The following is a 19,367-nucleotide window of genomic DNA, read 5'->3' as shown; positions in this document are numbered from 1 at the left end:
ACCATACATGTCGGAACATCGAATTTCAGATACCATGTATTCCCCAGGTGGTACTACTTAGGGGCACGGGCAGCCCACACACGGCGACACAAAGAACAAAGGCGATCGTTCTAGAAGGCGTATGATTGGTCGGTTCAAGTTACCGCCAAACTTAACTTTCCCTTTCGCTGTTAACCCATAAAGTCAACTTTGTTAAACTTCTACCCTTAGGAACAGCTCCTAGGAGAAGCACCCTACTCCAGATCTTCGAAAAAGCTCTTTAATTTTGGGACTGTATCTTCGAAGGCCGCATTTTCCAATAATTTAGTTTGATGCCTCATAGTAACTCTTCCATGTGAATGCGCAACTTACTCAAGCAAGCAGAGTCAAGCATGCATAGAGCGAGTAAGATTCACGCTGCATTCCATAGAGATGATGTGGCTTGATTATAGATTTTAATTCAACTAAATTCAGCTGGACAAACGAATAAATTCTATGGTACGTCACCTTCAAAGCGAAAAACCCCCACGCCAACAGCTTTCTTAATTTCATTGACACTGCGAATCAGGTGGTCAGTAATAAACCTATGTCCTTCTTATTTCTCCTGATACAGAGTTTAAGATTCCATTGCTACACCTAAACGTGCCGTTATCTCAAAATAAATGAATCAGACGTTTTATTCCATTGATCGTTCAATGAAGCATCCATGTTTGCCAATTTTAGAGCGTACGCTTTTCATAAAGCAATTTTCATTCACCTTGAGTTTCTGACAATAGGGGCCCATATTCAAGCATTTGGAACTAAGCCATCATACGCTGGTTAATCTAGGGTTTACGACGGAGCCATAACCATATGAGCGGTTATCTGGATAAGCTAGTTATGCATATACTTCACGAGGCCAGAAGAAAAGTTCTCAAAACTACAGTTCATAGGTGTTCACTCGGCTGAACGCAGCTGATACCGCAACATCCAAGCTCACTGAACAATCGAGCGGTTGTGGTTAGTTACGCAAAAAGAATAAGCAAAGCTGTTTTATTTTTCATCAGACGCTTTTGGTTTTGCACAATGATCGCATGACAAAGGATGGGAGACAAAGAGAAACAAGTCGGCTTCAAATTTATTGCTCGTAAGTGAACAGCTCACAAACCGCTGTGATCGATTTAAAAAATATATATATAGTTCGACTCAGTTGGTATTGAAAGGGTACTTTTTGACAATAGGAATCTTAATAATTCCCCTAATTATTTCAAAAATGCATATTTTTCTGAAAATTTTTCATTTGAAAGCACTAACTAATCAAGGTTAGTGATTCCATTTTATTGACAAAATAGAAACGACTTCACAGTCACACGTTGTCATGGAGATGGTCTTTGATCTGTTGATCATATTGTGTAAATAACCTGTCGCTTAAGTGGACATTGTTGTTATTATGTAACAGGTGAAAACATGGCTGGTAGGTCGCTACACCTGTTGAATTTATTACACGCTTCAAAGGATGTTGTCGCGGGCATCACGCAGTGAACGGCGGTTAGGTTTAGATGCGTCTCCGACGTAAACAAAGCGGCGCCTAAATGGAAAGCGGAAGTCTGTACGATATGTCCACCCGGAAGTGGCGCTCAAGTTTCGCGCAGTCAAAATGAATGCTGGGTACAAGTAAGGTTTGCTTGTAGCGCAAAACCGTGATTAAAAAAAAAAAAAAAAAGAATGATGATTTAGTAAATAATGAGAGTCCGAAGGGGTAGTATCTCTAAGGGTTGACGGTCATAGAAAGGCCGTTTTCACTGTTGCGTCCAAATTTTTTATGCCATTCGAGGTAATTCTTGTTTTCTCGATGAAGGTTTACAGTTTGAAACGGAAAATTAAGTTTTGATTTTTCGCAACAAGTTGCAATTATGCAAATATTTAATTTTTTGGCCATTTAAAACATGCACAGACGCCATTTTATTTTAGGATAAATGGTTACTCTTTGGACGATTGATGGTCAATGATTTTGTTATATGAGACGGTTGACGGTGCACCCAATAAAGGCCCTGAAATAATTGATACGTCAAGCCACAGGACTTGGCACTTTGCGGGCTTACCATTCGTTTCGTACCCAGCTAGGACTCTTCATACCCTGGCGATTCGAACCCAGCTGAGACCATTCGTACCCAGTCAGTTTCGTCGTTTCGTACCCACACTAGTAAAGACTTTTTCAGCGTGAAATGTGTATAAAGTAAGGTCCTTTTCTTATGTTGAATAATAACACAGTCTGGATTAAATAATTTTTGCTTCTGTGACGTCCATTTTTAATACACGAATTTAGACCACCGAATGTAAGTAGTCGAGTTTTAGTATGACCTTAGTTTACTGAACTTTTAATTTTTTTTTAGAGAACTGCTTTTTGTGAGATATTTTTAAGGAAAAATCTATTATTATTATTAAGTTAATACCGAAGAGATTCAAAACTTTTCTCTCAGTTAGAGACTTTTTAAACCTGTTTTGTAATATTTATACCTTAATTATTATCATCATTATGATTATTATAAGAAGTGTGTATCCATGAGCTTTTCTGGAACTTTTACTGGACATTTTGACGCATTTGTTTTCGATTTTTAAGCATTTCATCATAATTTCTGTAAATACTTTTAGTGATTATAGTGAATAAAGATTTGCATTTTATTAAAAAAAAAAAATTATGATCGCTATTATCATTACCATTTTAAATTGTTGTATTTCATGATTGTCGTTTGATTCGCTTCCTTTTAGCTTGTCCAATTACTTGAAGACTGGCCTGACAGATCATGCAGTTTTTAAAAGGAAGAAATAGTGAAAAAAAAGATAAAACAGGCAGATTATATATTACATTTCTTTCGTAGAGCTGAAATTTGCTAATCGAAAATTTCGATTTTATATCTGGTCTATGTGACCTCGCTTTTAGTGTCGCTTGCTGTTCTAAAAACTGGCGATGCCTTCTCTCCTCGCATAACCTGGTAAAAATAGCTCTTTGAAATCATTCTCAAATTATTCTTAGATATATGTTACACTACGTAGTAATCGCCCTTAGAAACATAATTAAGGGCAGAGCTTGTCTCACTACAAAAGAATTTTTAATCCTCCGCACTTCCAAAATTTTGCATACTTTCAACACGTGTGTCACACAATCGCTTTGTGCGGTTTATGTCAAGTGAACCAAAACAAAAATCGGCCTTTTTTTAACTGAAGAGTCCCATCAAATAAATTGCAAATTCCAAGTTTTAGTAGAATCAGCGTCCGCAGAGTTCTTTACGCGAAACGTTCTGAGCATAAGAAATGTTGAAAGTTATCTAATCTCTTCGTATAAGAACAAATTTTGTTGAACAAAAACTTGTTTAACTAAAAAAATTAAGCGACTTATCACGCGTGCAGTAAAGGAACAGAGAAATTTTAGCTAGAAATTTTATCGGCCGTGAGTAATCGGTAGACGAATTCCCAAATAATTTTCTATAGCTTTCGACTGGACTTCTTTGAATTTGGTCTTAGCTGACGATTATCTTTTAAGAACAACTTTTGTTGAACAAAAACTTGTTTAACTAAAAAAACTAAGCGACTTATCACGCGTGCAGTAAAAGAACAGAGAAAATTTGCCTAGAAATTTTATCGCCCGTGAGTAATCGGTAGACAAATTCCCAAATAATTTTCTATAGCTTTCGATTGGAATTCTTTGAATTTGGTCTTAGCTGACGATTATCTTTCAAGGAAAGAAGTCGGCCTCGAACGGTAATAAAAACTCTACAAATCACATCTTCCGAATTTTTCAAGTCAACAGCAATCATTTTATTTTTAGTTGATTAATTTGATCAAGTAAAAATAAATACTCTTTGTAACCTAAGTCAGAGAGTAAACTTTAGTACATTTGATTTATCCTCGTCGCTCATTACATTCGGCGTTTGCTGCACGAGTTGTGATGCGGTCATCTTAATACAGCGGGCTCAAAGTCGTTCCCAAGCGACTAAAACTTCGTGTAAGAAATGTGCCAACAGAGCACTGTTAAAAAGCAGAAATAAGGTACAATCGCTTTAAAATTCAAAACCAGTGTCAGTAATCTTACACGTTTGCAAAATTCAGCCTATCACAGAAGGATTTTGATTCTTCCAGCGTGGCATGAAACGCGGGGAAAATACCACATCATTTCCGATGACGAACCACTCCGTTTACTGATCCAGTTTAGCCATCATGGACAGACGAACCTCTCTGGCGCTTATTCTAAGTTCTTTCTTAGGTCTTAGTAATGGGTTTTTGGGTCTTGGTGGTTCTGAGAGCAATGCCAAAGTCCAATTCCACAAAGGAAGCCAATTTGGCTTTGAAAAAGACCCTAACGTTTACGCGCATTTCGTAATCCCTCCGTGGAACAGACCATTCAAACCAGGATATTGTCTCAGTTGGGAATGGCACACAGATAAGAAATACAGAGATAAGAGAGTGGCTATCTGCAAGCAACACAACGAAGGTAATTTCTGCATAAACCCATTATATTGTTAATTGGTATCATTTCAAACAAATTTAAAGGTAGGCTTTTCAATAACTTTTTCCATAAGCGGCTACAGCGCGTAGATAACAGCCAGCTGTGCCGAGACCTAAATATGAAGGCCCACTCGCAGGCTGAACAGAAAGCGATGAAAAGGTCTTACTGGCGACGATAAAACGCCGGTAAACGGCTGTTATTAACACCTTTTTTAGAGGTAAATGCTGTGAAGATCGAGGTCAGCTCTCTTCCATTAGCTGGCGGGGATGGATGCCTGGTTTGAAAACACTTCTTGAAACTGGGTCCAAAAAACGTTTTAATCAGGTTCGTAAGAAGTTCAACTCTAACTATACTCCAACATCCAATTCCCTTTAATATTATTTCTATTATTAATTTAAGTTTTTTGTCTCCAAATATGCCTACTGCTGAATTGTAATCGTCCACGTTCGATGACTAAAATGACAATGTTACGAGCCGAAATATTTATCAAACTCAGTTTGCGTTAAGTACTGAAATGACTCTCTCAGAAAATGTTTTTTAACAAACTTAGGTTTTATTTTCACGAATTCTTTATAGAGCAATTTTGTGGTAAGGGCTATATTATTTTCATTCGAAAATTTCACTGCTAATTTACTAGTTTGCACTACAGACTGGTAAAAACGCGTCAGGAGAAATTATCCTCTGGACAAAGTCGACCGAACTATTCGATTCATTATTCATATGATTGTTTATCACCTTCCCTCTAAAACTAGCTAGTTGTCTTTTGTCCTGGATGACGCTAAAAATTTGAAGCACATCGGCATGAACATTGCTTGATTTAAGCCACTTTTTAAGGGTTTAGGCAGTCTCTGAGGTTTTTTTAAGAAATATTTTTCTCTTGACTTAATTTTTTTTCCTTTTGCAAATAATCGAAAATTTCACGGGTACAGCTTCGTTAGGACCGATATTCTAGTTTGCAATATATCTAGGAATCTTATGTCTGAAGACCATTTATTTATTTATTTCTCCATTTTTTCCGCGTTAAGTTGTACTAAAAGTAAGTGGTGATACTCCTAGTCGCTTCGAATGCTAATAAAACCGCCGAGGATGAAATAAGCTCCGCCTGGGTTTATCTACTTGGCTCGAGTAAACTTTACCTTTTATCTTCTTCTCAACAGGCAAGCATGAATGTGACTCAGAGTCTGGCTTCTGTCCTGATAAGTGTCCCTACACGAACGGCAGCTACCCTTACTGGAGAATACGTAATGCAGCGGATGTTCCTTTCTTATGGGTTGTATCGGGCATCAAGTTTTATGACACCCCAACTTCCACTAAAGCGCTTAACGCTGAGCCTAAGAGAGGTTATGCCAGCAGCTACTTTGGACCTGGTGAGTGGAGTAGACCTCATTTAAAGCTGTGGTAAATGTCTGTAATTTATTGTGATCTTTCGGAGAATACAGATGTGTTGATGTAGAGCGTGTTTGTTGACATAATTTCAGGAAAAGTCAGAAAAAAATACCAAAAAATATTTAGCAACTGAATAGGGAAGGAAGGGGTTAAATGAAGAGAGAAGTGGATCTTTGTGTTTCAAATTCCTTGCTTCTAAGGACAATTCCTGAATACTCTAGTTAGTCTTTTAAGGGGAAACTGTATCGGACGCTTTTTTTGTTTTGTTTTTTTGTTGTTGTTGTTGTCGTCGGGTTTTTTTTTTTCTTTTGTTTTTCTGGCTTTTTCTCTGAATTTTTTATCTACTTTTTTTCCAAAAAGGAAGTTAAAACTGCCGGGTTTCGTCCTATAGTATTGTGTAATAGTCAAGAGAATATGAACACTTTATATTCTCTTGAGAATGGTATAATTTGCATGTTGTTTCTTTGTGTTTAAAATTCTTTGCTTTTAAGGACAATTCCTGAATACTCTAGTTAGTCTTTTAGGGGAAATTGTATCGGACGTTTATTTTTTGTTTTTGTTTTTTTGTTGTTGTTGTTGTCGTCGGGTTTTTTTCTTTTTCTTCTTTTTTTTTTCTGGCTTTTTCTCTGAATTTCTTATCTACTTTATTTCCAAAAAGGAAGTTTAAACTGCCGGGTTTCGTCCTATAGTATTGTGTAATAGTCAAGAGAATATGAACACTTCATATTCTCTTGAGAATGGTATAATTTACATGTTGTTTCACTCAGTGTGTTGGGATCCTTACATTTTTCACTCCGAGTTTAAAATTTTATCTTTCTTCTAGCGTTTGAATTAAACGGAAATAATAACCGTCTCTTTAATCTAGCATTACTGTTCCTTCTACAGGATATGCTCCCAGTATGGCATTCGACAACAACCCCGAAAGCCTTTGGATTTCCAACGGTGCTGCTCCTCCAGGCATGCAGTGGATTGCGTACGAATTCCCGTACCCAGTCTTTGTCGGCTCGGTTCACATCGCATCAGAGGAGGACAAACCGGATCGAATGCCTTCACTGATGTACGTGGAGGCTTCTTGTGAGAAGTACTTCAGAAATTTTGTCACTCAGTGGATTATTTTTAACCCTGAGCACAGCGTGAGCAAGAGATATAATGGTGAGTATGCGAAATCTTACCCAGTCTCCTTAAGAGAGCTCACGGGGAGAGAGTAACTTGCCGAGGTTGTAAAGCCCTGATTTCTTTGTTTTTCTATTGAAGGCAAAAAATGGTTTGCTCCATGGCATAATGACCTTACAGAGCTTCGTCAAGCATATCGAGATGATCTATTGAGTTATTCGTAAAATTTGACATAAGAACGGCAGACAATTTCCTCGCACAAATATGTGCACTACACTCATCTAGTTTAGTTCATATCCTTTTCAAAGCCATCGGTACGGTGATACTTCTACTTCCGGAAACTAAACAGTAAAATCCCATAGCTTTTCCTCAAAACCCCTGAACTACGCTAGGCGTTTACTGCTCAATGAACATCGGCTGATATCAGCTCTTAGACTTTGGACTTCTTTTCACAGTATTTTCTATGGCAAAGTTCACAACACTCGGAGCCACAGGCCGCCTGGGTCCCACATCAGTAGGAACCTATTACCAGGGTCAAGATCACGAGGGTCAAGTGACTGTTAACAAGGGAATCCAAATGTGGAAGATCCCAGCCACTGGAATGTACACAATTGAAGCTGCTGGAGCTGCTGGTGGAAATGACAAGTTCACTTCATGTAAGTCAATAGGAGCGGTCACTGTGATATATCACACAGCAATATGGCGATCGTATTGGTAATTCACTAGTTCAGAGTTTGGTGTAGTTTGTGCGAGGTTTGTTCTCTCGTCACAAGGTTTTCATTAGATCCTGAATTGCAACTACGGGCTATTTACAATTGAAAAATGCTCGTTTCGGTAACTATACAACAATGGGAGCGGTCATTATCAATATATCGCCTAGGATTCGTAGGATTTTGGCTGTATCACAATAACGTTTATCTGTTTCCTCCCGTAAGGCTCTGTATTCAAGATTCCATAGCCTCCTTTTTCATACTCTTTTAGCGACTGGTTATACCCCCTCCATTTCCTCTAAAAATCATATAAACCCCCCCCCCCCCCGTCTCAGAAAAGAAAAAAGTCACCCGAACTCCACCCTGCTCCTAGGCGATAAATGACGACTGATTCTAAAAGACATCTTCCCTTATTTCATTACTGCGATCAAAATCAACCGCGTTTCTCTTATTATGAGACCTAATTCTTTATTTTTAATTCATGTCCCACTCCACCGATAAAAGAAGAAAATCTTAACTTCCTTTAGAAATCAAATGTGTGCGTTGAATTTAGAATGTAAACTTAATTAAGCTTTAGTATGCCAAACTTTGCATTTTTGAGTTTGCTTGACTATGTTTTTTGTCAATCCAACAGCAAGCAAGCGTGGAAAGGGAGCTCGCGTAAAGGGCAATTTTCATCTGAAACGAGGGGATGTTCTTAAGATCCTTGTCGGTCAGGAGGGAGGAGTTAACTCTGTTTCCGGAGGAGCAGGGGGAGGAGGAGGAAGTTTTGTGGTCAATGATGACAACACAGCACTTTTAATCGGTGAGTGACTAAGCATTAATTTTCATTAATATATACTAACAAAATGGATAGGGTTAGAGGCCCCCTTTGATTACCCACTCAAATTCCGAATATCTTTTGCTATTCACCTCCGAGCCACTCGCGCGGAATTTGCGGCCCAAAAATGCTGTCATCGTTACAGGAATAACAGGATTTAAATCATCTTTTTATGTTAAATTATTCCAATGTTTGAGCACGTACTAAAACGACTGTTCATCTCCGTGTCAGTGCCAAGCGATGGATATTCGCATAGCCGCTTCCTAACCAGTTTCTGTTCGAAGTAAACCTCTCATCGAGACAAACCTATGTGCGTTATGCTTTCTGTTACAACCTACAACTCCGCCACACCGGATCTCGAAGTCCTTGTGAAACGGTATCCTATCTGAAACAACGCAAACTTTGTTGAAATAGTTTCCGCGGCAGGATCAGATTGTCGCTTATCGGAAAGTGACATTGTTTAAAATCTCTCTTTTCAAAGCGAATATATATGGACTATCAAGAAAGACATCAGATTGAATTATCTAGCGTAAAGTCTGTAACAGCTTTTTGAAAAATAAAAAAACATACTTTCCGGAGACCCCTTTGACTCTGAAGAAAACTTGCACAAGCTTGTATACGATTTTGTTCAATGAGCATTGTTTTTTGTGACACATTAGGTAAAAGCGCTCAAACATGATAAGTATTTCAACCACAATTAAAACATCGATGAAAATGCGTCATGCAGATATTATTTTGGTCAACATTTCTTATTTTCTTTCCAGCCGGTGGAGGTGGTGGTGTCGATAAAATGAAGGGTGAGAGCCCGCGGTGTCACGGGTCAGGCACCAGCGATGGAAACGCAGGATATGGTGGTTCACAATTCCAGGGAGGCACTGGAGGCAAGGGAGCTGAAGAAGGCGACAATAATTACTCTGGGGGAGGTGGTGGTGGATTTGAGACTAACGGACGCTCAAACCAAAATTTCGGAGGCGCTAAAGGGACAGGTGGTGAAGGAGGGAAATCATTTTATAAAGGTAATCAACGAACTAACCCTTGTAAGTCATTTTACAGATTGATATGGCCGCTTGTCGGGAACAAAGCGTAAAAGGGTACACGACATCTCCAAAAGGGATTATGGTCACGGTCACGCGGTCACGGTTCCCTGACCTCGGGATTTATTGCGAAAGTTTTTAGAACGTCACTGTAATGACTAAGCAAGGCGGGTTTAATTTATTTTTATACTTATTTGGGAGTAACTGCAGAATACCCTGCCACTCATTTACATGTCATTGAATAAGAATAGCCTCTATTGTGAAGAACGAAGATAACTCAATAGAGGCTATTCTTATTCAATGACATATAAATGAGTGGCAGGGTCTTCTGTTTTTGACCTATCAAGATTCCTTGATCACCGGATACCTAGATTGGCGTTAGAGATTGTCGCGTGCGCTCTTGTCCTTCTTTTCCGACGAGGTGCTATACATAAGGGACTTTATATTCTAAAATAAAGATAATTTACAGGTCCCTGGAGGGAACTAATCGAGAATAGAGACATATTAAAACATCTGAAGAGCCTCGATATGATATCCTCCTAATAGATTCTTCTCAATTTTTTCATTAAAACGAGAAATCTTTGTGCTAGAATTTTCCTGAAATTCTAAAAAAAAAAACTCCTCACGCTTTGTAAATATTTTTAATTATCATCGAGTAAAGCTTAAACGAAATGGTTCTATGGATAAATGACACACGTCAATTATTTTACAGGTGGTGTCGGAGGCCGATCCAATCAAAATGAAGTGGAAGGTGGATTCGGTGGCGGTGGCGGACCAAACGGAGCCGGTGGTGGGGGTGGTGGTGGTGGTGGCTACTCTGGGGGTGCTAGTGGTAGCCGATCTAACTCCTGTGGGGGAGGTGGTGGATCGTATAACAGTGGTAAAGAGCAGTCCAACCAGGCTGGCTCTAACAACGGCGCTGGTTACGTCATCATCAAACTTCTCAACGTCAGATAGTTCCATAATGGGATTTTTTACGTTAGAATTTTCAAATGAAAGCAGTCGAGCTTTTTTTTCTTTTTTGATCGCTTAGAAATGACAGACGATTCTTTTTACATTAGGATAGTCCCAAGAGAAAGATAGTTTCTAATCATTTTGAAATTTTAACTTTAACTTTGTTTTAAATGAACAATGAAGTGATTCAAGGGTTCCACGAAAACGAAATAAATGCAAGTAGTCTTCATATCTTACCCACATAACAGCTGAGTTATGGTAAACTTCGCTGAAAATTGCCTAAATCGTACATTGGAAAGAAATGCATGCAGGTTCAAAACAATCACAAACGTCTTATTAGTTCCCCAATGCTAGAGACCCAAATGAATTGCTTTTTCCGGACCAGACATATTTTCTCTTTGAGGTCTAGATGCTCTTTGTTCGATTCCGATTTTGACCACCGTGTTGTAAGAAATTAAAATTGTCGCAGAATAGAAACAACACTCGCTCACCAGTAGAAAACTGGACAGATTGCGGAAATGTGAAATATCTGAAGGGTCTTCTTCTCTCTTTTAAAAACGTTTGATTATGGGGACTAACCAGTTCCCACGATGCTTAGAGACATTTTTGTCTAATTTTTCGGTGCAAGTTTCTTACGCTTGTTCGGCCTTCTGAATTGTCCAACATGCCTTCTTACTACAGATCCTGTACTGTTCAATTTGTTTCTCAAAACAGGATCCAAGACCCTTGTTGGAACTGGCAGACACTGATATCTCACTTTCAGTTTCCCATCTCTTCCCTGTCTTAAAACAGGACAGAAGACCGGCTGCCCGATGCTCTGTTGAGGTGCTCGATCATTTTCAAAAGCTTTAGTTGCGCACTGTTGCTTTATCCTTTCCGTTTCCTGTTCTTGCAAATCAGTGTCGTTCATTTTGATTTCCAGAATGTCAATCATGTCGTTAATTCCGCATCTTAAGACCACATCTCCTGATTCGGAAGCTCCTGAAATTGGTATACAAAATATGGGTGACACAAACCTTTTTCTAGAAACCAAGTAACCAGTCCTCATCTATTCATCCATCGCCTACGGGGATAAAGGGGAAGGATTTTTGCCATGTCATGGTATAATTTACCTGATTACCTTGCTCCCCATAAGGCTCTGAATGTTTGATCCGCTCTCTCATTGGCAGTTCATGACAGTCAATTATCTAGAGTCCCCCATTAATACTCTGTCGGGGATGACTGGTCCCCCTTCCGTTCTCCCTAAAAACTATGTGATCATTCGCCCCCCAAATCACCCCCTCCACCCAAAGTCACCACCCTTCCACCAAAGTCACTCCTTCCCCCAAAGTCACCCCCCTCAACCCAAAGTCACCCCCTCCACCCAAAGTCACCCCCTCCCCCAAAGTCACCCTCTCCCCCTAAAGTCACCCCCCTCACCCCAAAGTCACCCCCGTCCCCCCAAAGTGAACCCTGTCCCCCAAAGTCCCCCTCCCCCCAAAGTCACCCCCTTCCCCTTACCTAGGTGATACGTAATGACTTGTCCCTAAATATAATAGGACATCATGATGGTTTCCTAATACAGAAAATACTCGAAATGGCCAGCCCACGCAGTCAATAAGCAAGCAAGGATATTTTCTTTGTCTGACTTCATTAAGAAACCAGCAGAAGCTGAACAGACAGTTTGATTCATTTAATATTGTGCATCATCCCTCCCTCGTCATCCTCACTTTTCAAATCCACACCAAAAGTTCTACTAGATGGCATTTCTCGGAAGTATACACAAAGATGAGTTTCTGGTATATCAAGGAACTCTAGTGTATTCTCCACATAGCATCAAATGAGACTCTCCTCCACGAAGCGCTTATGAGAACATTCTATGTTCAGAACTAACTGGCCGACTTCAAAATAAAAAAAATAATGATAATGATGATAACAATAATAATTATTATAATAATAATAATAATAATAATAATAATAATAATAATAAGGACGTTTTTGAGAGAGCTAAAGAAAAAAATAGAATATACGGGTATGATGGCTACTATAGATGTAAAAGTGTACTTGCCTATAAGTCTGAACCAATCTCGCCAGTTAATTTTAACTAATAGCTGGTGACTTAGCTACACTGTCTCATCACTTACCCCCCTGTTCTCTCCCCCCCCCCTTTCCGCACCACGTAGGACACTTTTCATGGAACTATACACCGAATCGAAATATGGCGTCCGATTTGAATTGCCATTGTTCTGGACTGACTAGCCTCTCTCTCACATGTGAAAATCCTTTTGAGTTTCTACGTCAAGACGAGGCTAGTAAGTCGAAAACAATGGTAATTGAAATTGGACGCCATATTTCGATTCGGTGAATATCCTGTAAGAAAGAACTTATAATTAGATGACGCCCTAGGCACATCCGAATCACATATAACTTACTTGTATGAACCAGTTGCTTCCGCGTGTCACTAGCTGTCATGCATTGATAAACTGCGACTATCATGACGTCAGAAGGGATCTTTCTTCCAACAAAACTCAATTCGCATTCTGCAGCTTCCGTCCAATTCATCGGACGGAAACTACGCCGGCATTCGGCCTGAGACTGGGCAGAAATTCCGGGAAACATATGATTTGCTTCGACTGTTCGCTTCATCTTGAAGAGGGAGATATCCCTTAAAATGATTTTTTTCGCCAGATGATCTTCGCAGGTCAGTTTTAAGGGGGTACCGTAAGACTTTGCTGAGGATACAAATGTCTCCATAAATAGCAACAAAAATTACAGCAATGTTTCTTTTAGAAATAATTTGGATATATCAACAAAGTTGAAATGGTAAATTGGCCACCGTAACGATTACAAAAGATGACGTTTCGAGCGTTAGCCCTTCGTCGGAGCGAAGGGCTAACGATCGAAACGTCAGCTTTTGTAATCGTTACGGTGGCCAATTTACCATTTCAACTTTGTTGATATATCCAAATTATTTCGTTACTTCCACCGACGCAGCCTCAAACAGTTTCTTTCGAAACTATCAGTCTTTATTTCTTTTAGAAAGTAAGTTAAATTTGCTTCTCTGTTTTTTTCTATTTATTTTGTTGTTAGTTTTTGTCATGTTTTGCTTTTTTTGTTTTGCTTTGTTTTTTCAACCTCAAGACCACCATGCTCAATCGTAAAACTGCTACGACGCAGACCCAAACTAATGTCGATAAATAAAGTTAGAATTACCGAACTAATCAATTCACGAATCGGGAACATCTCGAACAGCGTGCCCAAACAATACTAGAATTGTTCTGAGTAACAAAACTTTGGCGCCTGTCCCCTCCTATATAAAAAGAAGAATTTCTTATTTTCTATATCCTCACTTTTTGTCACTCTTTAAGATTATAAATCGGATGGAAATTAAACCTCTACAAAATCTCAAAGCCTAATGGTGGCCCATGAGGCAGTTTTGTGCTTTGTCTGTTAATAGACTCGAATACAGTGATCGCATTGAGCCAAATTCCTCTATACATTTAAGTAACAAAAACAAAGAACATATAATACTCTTTTCATGGAAGTACACTTTAAACGCAACAAAGCCACGGTTATAGCGCGAATTTATAAATTATTTAAACACCTCGACGGACATTAATGATAGTTCAACAAAAATTGTTTTGCCTTTTTCTGAACTGTTGATTATTAAAACAGTACGAAAATAAAATTTTTAGCTTACCGATGAGTGCGCGAGAACCATGTTGCGAAACGGAAATAAAATTTGACCTGCTACTTGACATCAATCGAAGATAAACGATTAGAATGGACCAAAGTTCACGTCGCATTTTAAGCTTCAATGTTCACACTTGAATTAGAAGATTTTAAACGAAAGCATCAATAATCCTGACAACGTTTTCAAATGTCTTTAGATGTGGCGAAAATTGCGACATCGGCCAAATTTTGAGGAGTCGGTGCCAAATTCAAATGAAATCTTGTCTACAAACTACACCCGTAAACTGTTTCTTTGGAGAAAATGGCTTTGAAAGTTTGCAGGTTGTTCATTGTGTCAAGGGTGGGGAAAAAACGCGGGTACATGAGATATCTATGCAAAGAACTACCGTACAACGTAGTGAAATGGATTCATGAACACCTTAGCTTAAGAGATCATCGAATCCTAATTCAATTGTGCTTTTGCAACACCTAGCTGAAGCAATCAAGCTTGGCTTTTCAAGCTTTATTCAATTCATATTATGAATTCATATTATGAATTAAGCTATTCCTACTGCGTTTTAAGATTCCAAAGAAGAAGTTTACTATTTAAAATTTATCTTCCAATGTACTGAAAATATGCGTTATTGTTATTGAGGTCAACATTGCTGGATATTACCCCCGAGCTTTTTTATTTTTTCCCTTTTTTTTTTTTTTTTTTTTTTTTTTTTTTTTTTTTTCCTGCGTTTTTATGGACCGAGACGAAATCGAGGTCCATAAAAACTTCAAAAAGGACCAGAGGCCGTGCCTCAGAGGCTTCCAAATGATGGCTAAAGAAACATTGCGTATTTTTAACCATGAAGTTGTCAAGATATGCAAAATATGTCTAGAAAAATGTCTACAAGAAAAAAAATATCTTAGTCCGCTCGTCTAGTTGGGCGCGTGTTAGCAGAATTTTCCTCGTCCCTCTGACCCTTTTTATTTCGAGGAAAACCAATTTGAGCACCCCCTTAGTTTAGATGTGTGACTCTTGGCCTCAGTCCTGTTATACTGACAGCAATTTAGAGAACACACGGCTTGAACGAGAAATTGTCTTTTCGTTCAAGTATTGTAGCCAGCGAAAATAACGCACCAAGAATGAGATGGGGTTAGGGTTAGGGTTTGCTTGCCAAAAATTGGAAAATGTTTCAGTTCCATCGCTCTATATAGGCCAGATCAGATCGACCCAGCGCTAAATGGCTAAATATTGACGGAAAGGGTTGTTGATAATCTTGTTCGCTTGTAAAAAGTTAAGTTGATATATATTCCCCTTCATCATTTCCTGTGAAGCTAAGTTTGATTACACATTCAATTAATTCTCTTCGTGGGCCTCGTTGCAGGGAGTTTAAAAGGAGTTCACTAACCGACTATTTTGGGTACACTTTTGGTACAGTTCGGCGGCAATACATCCCCGTCTAGTTTTTCCATTAGTATCGTTGGTTCGACCGGGTCTCGCAAAAAGAACTATAACTCGACCAAAACCGCTTCGCATCCGGTGCTTACAAGTGTTGAATGATACATTGAAACGCTACTATTATTAATGTTCTTAGGTCAGCTGGGGGGTCGTAAGCTATAGCTTGGGCGGACGTTGTTACTGATGTATGAAACAACCCAATCGCTTCAGCAGACACGTTCACAGGATGTTTCTCTCATGACGTCAAACAATAAGCAAAAATCATCGCCAAAGAAGGGGGTAGGGAAGCCACGTCTGTCTGACGCAGAATTATGATTTTTATTCAAAATCAAGCAAAATAGTGATTCATAGCTATAGAAACGGCTACAGAACATGGCAATCGAGCCAGTAATATTGATGCTTCATGACCTCAAAGATTAAGTAGCAAGCAGAAATCCTGTGCTCCTAAATTGATTTGCACAGTTCTGTTTTATTTTACAATAACATACCGCTGGCTGCCGCGGAAATGCTTCGTGTGCTTTGACGTAAGCGCGGGTCAAGTAACTGAGGTCACATATGATGTAAACAAGCTACAGTAGAAAGTTTTCAAATGGAGATAGTACAGATCTTTTTCAATCTTGCTTGAGAAACATTCAAGGAGCTCCCAAAGTGCTTCAGCTGACTGGTTCACAAATTCGCCCTTTCGACGCTGTTTCTCCATTCGCCATGGACAACAGCATACGAGAAATTAACATGATCACTAGAAAGAGAGACCGTAGTGAAGTACTTCACAAGTGCTCCTCTACGTTCTCTGTTATTGCAATTGTGTTGGTTTTTGCTCTATTTGCGAGAATTGAGATTGTTGCTCGGGATTCAAGGGCAATGGACTCGAAACTCTCGCTGCAAATTCAGCAAATCCGAGACGTTCTGAAAGAAAGCACAGCCTTTTCCCGCGGGAACGAAAACCCAGACATCTCAAATGGTACGTGATCGAGAACTTGCTCTGATTTTTTTTTTAAGTTTTTATCCCCTCTTATTTTTCTTGTGTATGTGTTCTTTTCTAAATAGTATACGGTATCTGTGTTTCTTCTCTGAATAATAAATAGTAGAGCGATGAGATTTCGAGCTCGAGAATTCTGTCATATGGTTAATTCATGGGCGACTAATCTAATTGCTTTGTTATCAATTATGTGTTCGTTCAAAACTTGACAGGCTCATGTATTTATTTCATTCAGTCTAAAGCCACACAGTATTAGGCTAGCAGCTTCCCTCGTTATCTAAGTAAATAAGTAACGAATAAGGAACCCAACCAGACTGCAGAAATTGTATTAGAACGATACTAAGATTTATACAATATATTAATACGTTCATTAAGGGGGCTCGATGTCAACTATCAATGCCTTTTTCTCTATCCAGGAGTATCTGGGCTCGAGTACACATGGCTTAAAAATGTATTCCGGCGATTTTTACAATGGCCTGATCCAGATTATATCGTCTGCTACAATCGGTTAATACTTGAAATCTAACCACTCTCGAAAATTATTAAAAAATATGTCAATCTGGAATGCAGCCAAAATATATTTGAAACATAAGTCAATAGTTCTAGTTTGTTAATTTCAGCGATCCGAGACAAAATTCATGTCGTCCGTCGCAGCGTGGATACAGTCAACGGCAATGAATCTATTGCCTACCGTGACCTGGGAGAGGCTATCAAGAGATATATGCGATCGATTGTGAAAGGATATATTTGTCACAGTCCAGACAGGGTTTGTGTGGCAGGCCCTCCTGGACCATCAGGCGTTCGTGGACTTCCCGGAAAGAGAGGGCCTAAAGGAATTAAGGGAAAAAAGGGAACACAAGGAGTTATGGGACCTCCAGGAGAACCGGGAAAGCAAGGCATCAAGGGAGATATTGGGCCTGACGGGGTCAAAGGGGAAAAAGGTATATAATTAATATTATAAAAATTAGTGATAATAATTTTGAACGACGTTTCGACCTCGCTGAGGTCATTTTCAAGCTGATGAAAAGGACTTTTTTACATATATGTACTAAATTAAAGACGTAGGAATGATAAAGGCGATAAAATATGGAAATTTGTAAACGCTAGGCGTAAAATGGAAGTGATAAAATTACAAAGGAGACAATACGAATAAATTAATATGAGAGTTGACGAAAGTAAAACTATAAATTATACGAAGGTACCGTAAATTATTATAAAAATAGCTTTGCGCGGATTGAGTCTGACTGTTTGTACAAGCTTGGCTTAATTTCTTTTAGAAATTTCTTTTAGAAATTAAAGAGATTAAAGAAATTAAAAAATAATTAATATTAATATGATGTATTTTCTGCGATTTACTTAATGCAAATAAATTCCGACATTATTTCTACAGAGTAAACTGGGACCCACCCCAAGCTCTTGTTTGCTTTTTAATTATTGTTATTATTTTTTTACACGTTAAAAAAAAGGGAAAAAAAAGAAAAAGAGAAAAACTAAAAGCTAAAAGCTGCTATCTGTTTTTGTAGTCGTCGTTGTTGCTGCTATTGCACTTTAATACCTCTACTGTTTGTTTTTTCTTCAATTATTTATTTTTCTTAACGCAGTTTTGGCTAAAAAGAGAGGTTTTGAAATCTTTCCATTCTTTCTTGAACTATGTTAGGCAGTGCAGGAATTCCAGGGCATCCGGGACCAAAAGGTGAACCGGGACAGTCCATATCTACACCAACAGTAACTGTATCGCCAGCTTTACTCACTGTCATTCGGAACCAGTCTGCTAAGTTTTACTGCTCGGCAGATGGCAATCCAAAGCCCAAAGTTTCCTGGAGTAGAATAAATGGTGCAAGATTAGCAAATTCGGACAGTTCAAATTATTTGTTACATATCAGCAAAGCCACCTTCAATGACTCAGGAAATTATGTTTGCACAGCTAAAAACATTTTGGGACAGGTTGAGAAAGCTGTACGGCTTTTTGTGGAAGGTGAGATGGTCGCTTTTATTTATTCTTTATTCATCTAGCAAGCCTCTAAAATAATGTAACGCTATTGTTTTCAAGATACAACATTGTAACATTGCATTCCTGTGCAATTTTTTGATTTCATGCTTAAAGCAAAGTATCAAAGCCAAACCTTGGTAGAAAACGTCTTGAGGACTAATTAACTCGTGCTTAGTTTAATATCGCTGGAAACAAAAACAAAACAAAACAAAACAAAAACAAAGCAACACCATTCAAACCAAAAAAATTTTTACATTAAGCATCCTTAACTGATGTAGGTACTAAAAGTCTCAGACTAAAAACCATGATTCCTTTCCCAATCATCTTTATTATTTAGTGCCCCCGCATTTTACCAAGATCCCGGATCGATTTATGCGAATTAAAGCAAACACAGTAGCCTCTGTTTCCTGTCAAGCGTTTGGTTTTCCTCCCCCGGCAATTCAATGGTCGAAGGCATTTTCTCCATTGCCACAAGGACGATCATCTGTGACAAACGGCACTCTTATGATCACCAGTTTTACCCTTCAAGACGACGGTGATTATCAATGCAAAGCTACAAACAAGCTGGGATCTGTTAGTGTTTTGACAACCCTAAACTATCTTAAAGGTAAGTACAGGCTATCAAGATAAACGCTTTAGCTATTGTACTTCAGTTATCCTCCTTTGCTCTAAAATACTTCGCACTAGTTTTAAGCCGTGTAGACGATCTTCAAAGTAATCTCCTTTCACCAAGTGCAAGTCATATATCTTATTAACCAAGCGCGAGGGCCGCACTGGGAAAATATCGGCCCGAGGTCTTGACAGTACGGACCTCGCTG

General features: G+C 38.8%; 3 protein-coding genes across 3 annotated transcripts in view; 2 read left to right on the top strand and 1 right to left on the bottom strand.

Annotated features, from left to right (window-relative positions):
- Positions 1–3,952: 3,952 nt before the first annotated feature.
- Positions 3,953–10,724, top strand: LOC111338921 (uncharacterized). The gene is made up of 7 exons (XM_088749014.1): positions 3,953–4,447; positions 5,620–5,829; positions 6,734–7,000; positions 7,417–7,617; positions 8,306–8,476; positions 9,256–9,507; positions 10,238–10,724. Exons 1-7 carry the CDS (start codon positions 4,174–4,176, stop codon positions 10,480–10,482), a joined length of 1,620 nt encoding a protein of 539 aa, XP_088605140.1. The 5' UTR covers positions 3,953–4,173; the 3' UTR covers positions 10,483–10,724.
- On the bottom strand, positions 10,151–15,637 carry LOC148737188 (uncharacterized). The gene is made up of 3 exons (XM_088749069.1): positions 14,159–15,637; positions 12,891–13,190; positions 10,151–11,460 (listed from the first exon to the last, which is right to left on the bottom strand). The coding sequence occupies exons 1-3, from the start codon at positions 14,262–14,264 to the stop codon at positions 11,090–11,092; spliced, it is 777 nt and encodes a 258-aa protein (XP_088605195.1). The 5' UTR covers positions 14,265–15,637; the 3' UTR covers positions 10,151–11,089.
- Positions 15,638–16,128: 491 nt separating this feature from the next.
- The window catches only part of LOC111338912 (uncharacterized), a 10,128-nt gene continuing 6,889 nt past the window's right edge, over positions 16,129–19,367 (top strand). Inside the window, exons 1-4 of the mRNA XM_088749002.1 lie at positions 16,129–16,541; positions 17,180–17,500; positions 18,217–18,534; positions 18,887–19,156. Coding sequence (XP_088605128.1) covers positions 16,286–16,541; positions 17,180–17,500; positions 18,217–18,534; positions 18,887–19,156 — 1,165 coding nt within the window. The 5' untranslated portion in view covers positions 16,129–16,285. The remainder of the gene's footprint in view (positions 16,542–17,179; positions 17,501–18,216; positions 18,535–18,886; positions 19,157–19,367) is intronic.

Source organism: Stylophora pistillata, chromosome 2, assembly GCF_964205215.1.
Source record: "Stylophora pistillata chromosome 2, jaStyPist1.2, whole genome shotgun sequence".
In the NCBI taxonomy this organism is placed as follows: Eukaryota; Metazoa; Cnidaria; class Anthozoa; order Scleractinia; family Pocilloporidae; genus Stylophora; species Stylophora pistillata.
Note: the sequence above shows the minus strand (reverse complement) of the source record. Positions and strands in the feature narration are given on the sequence as shown.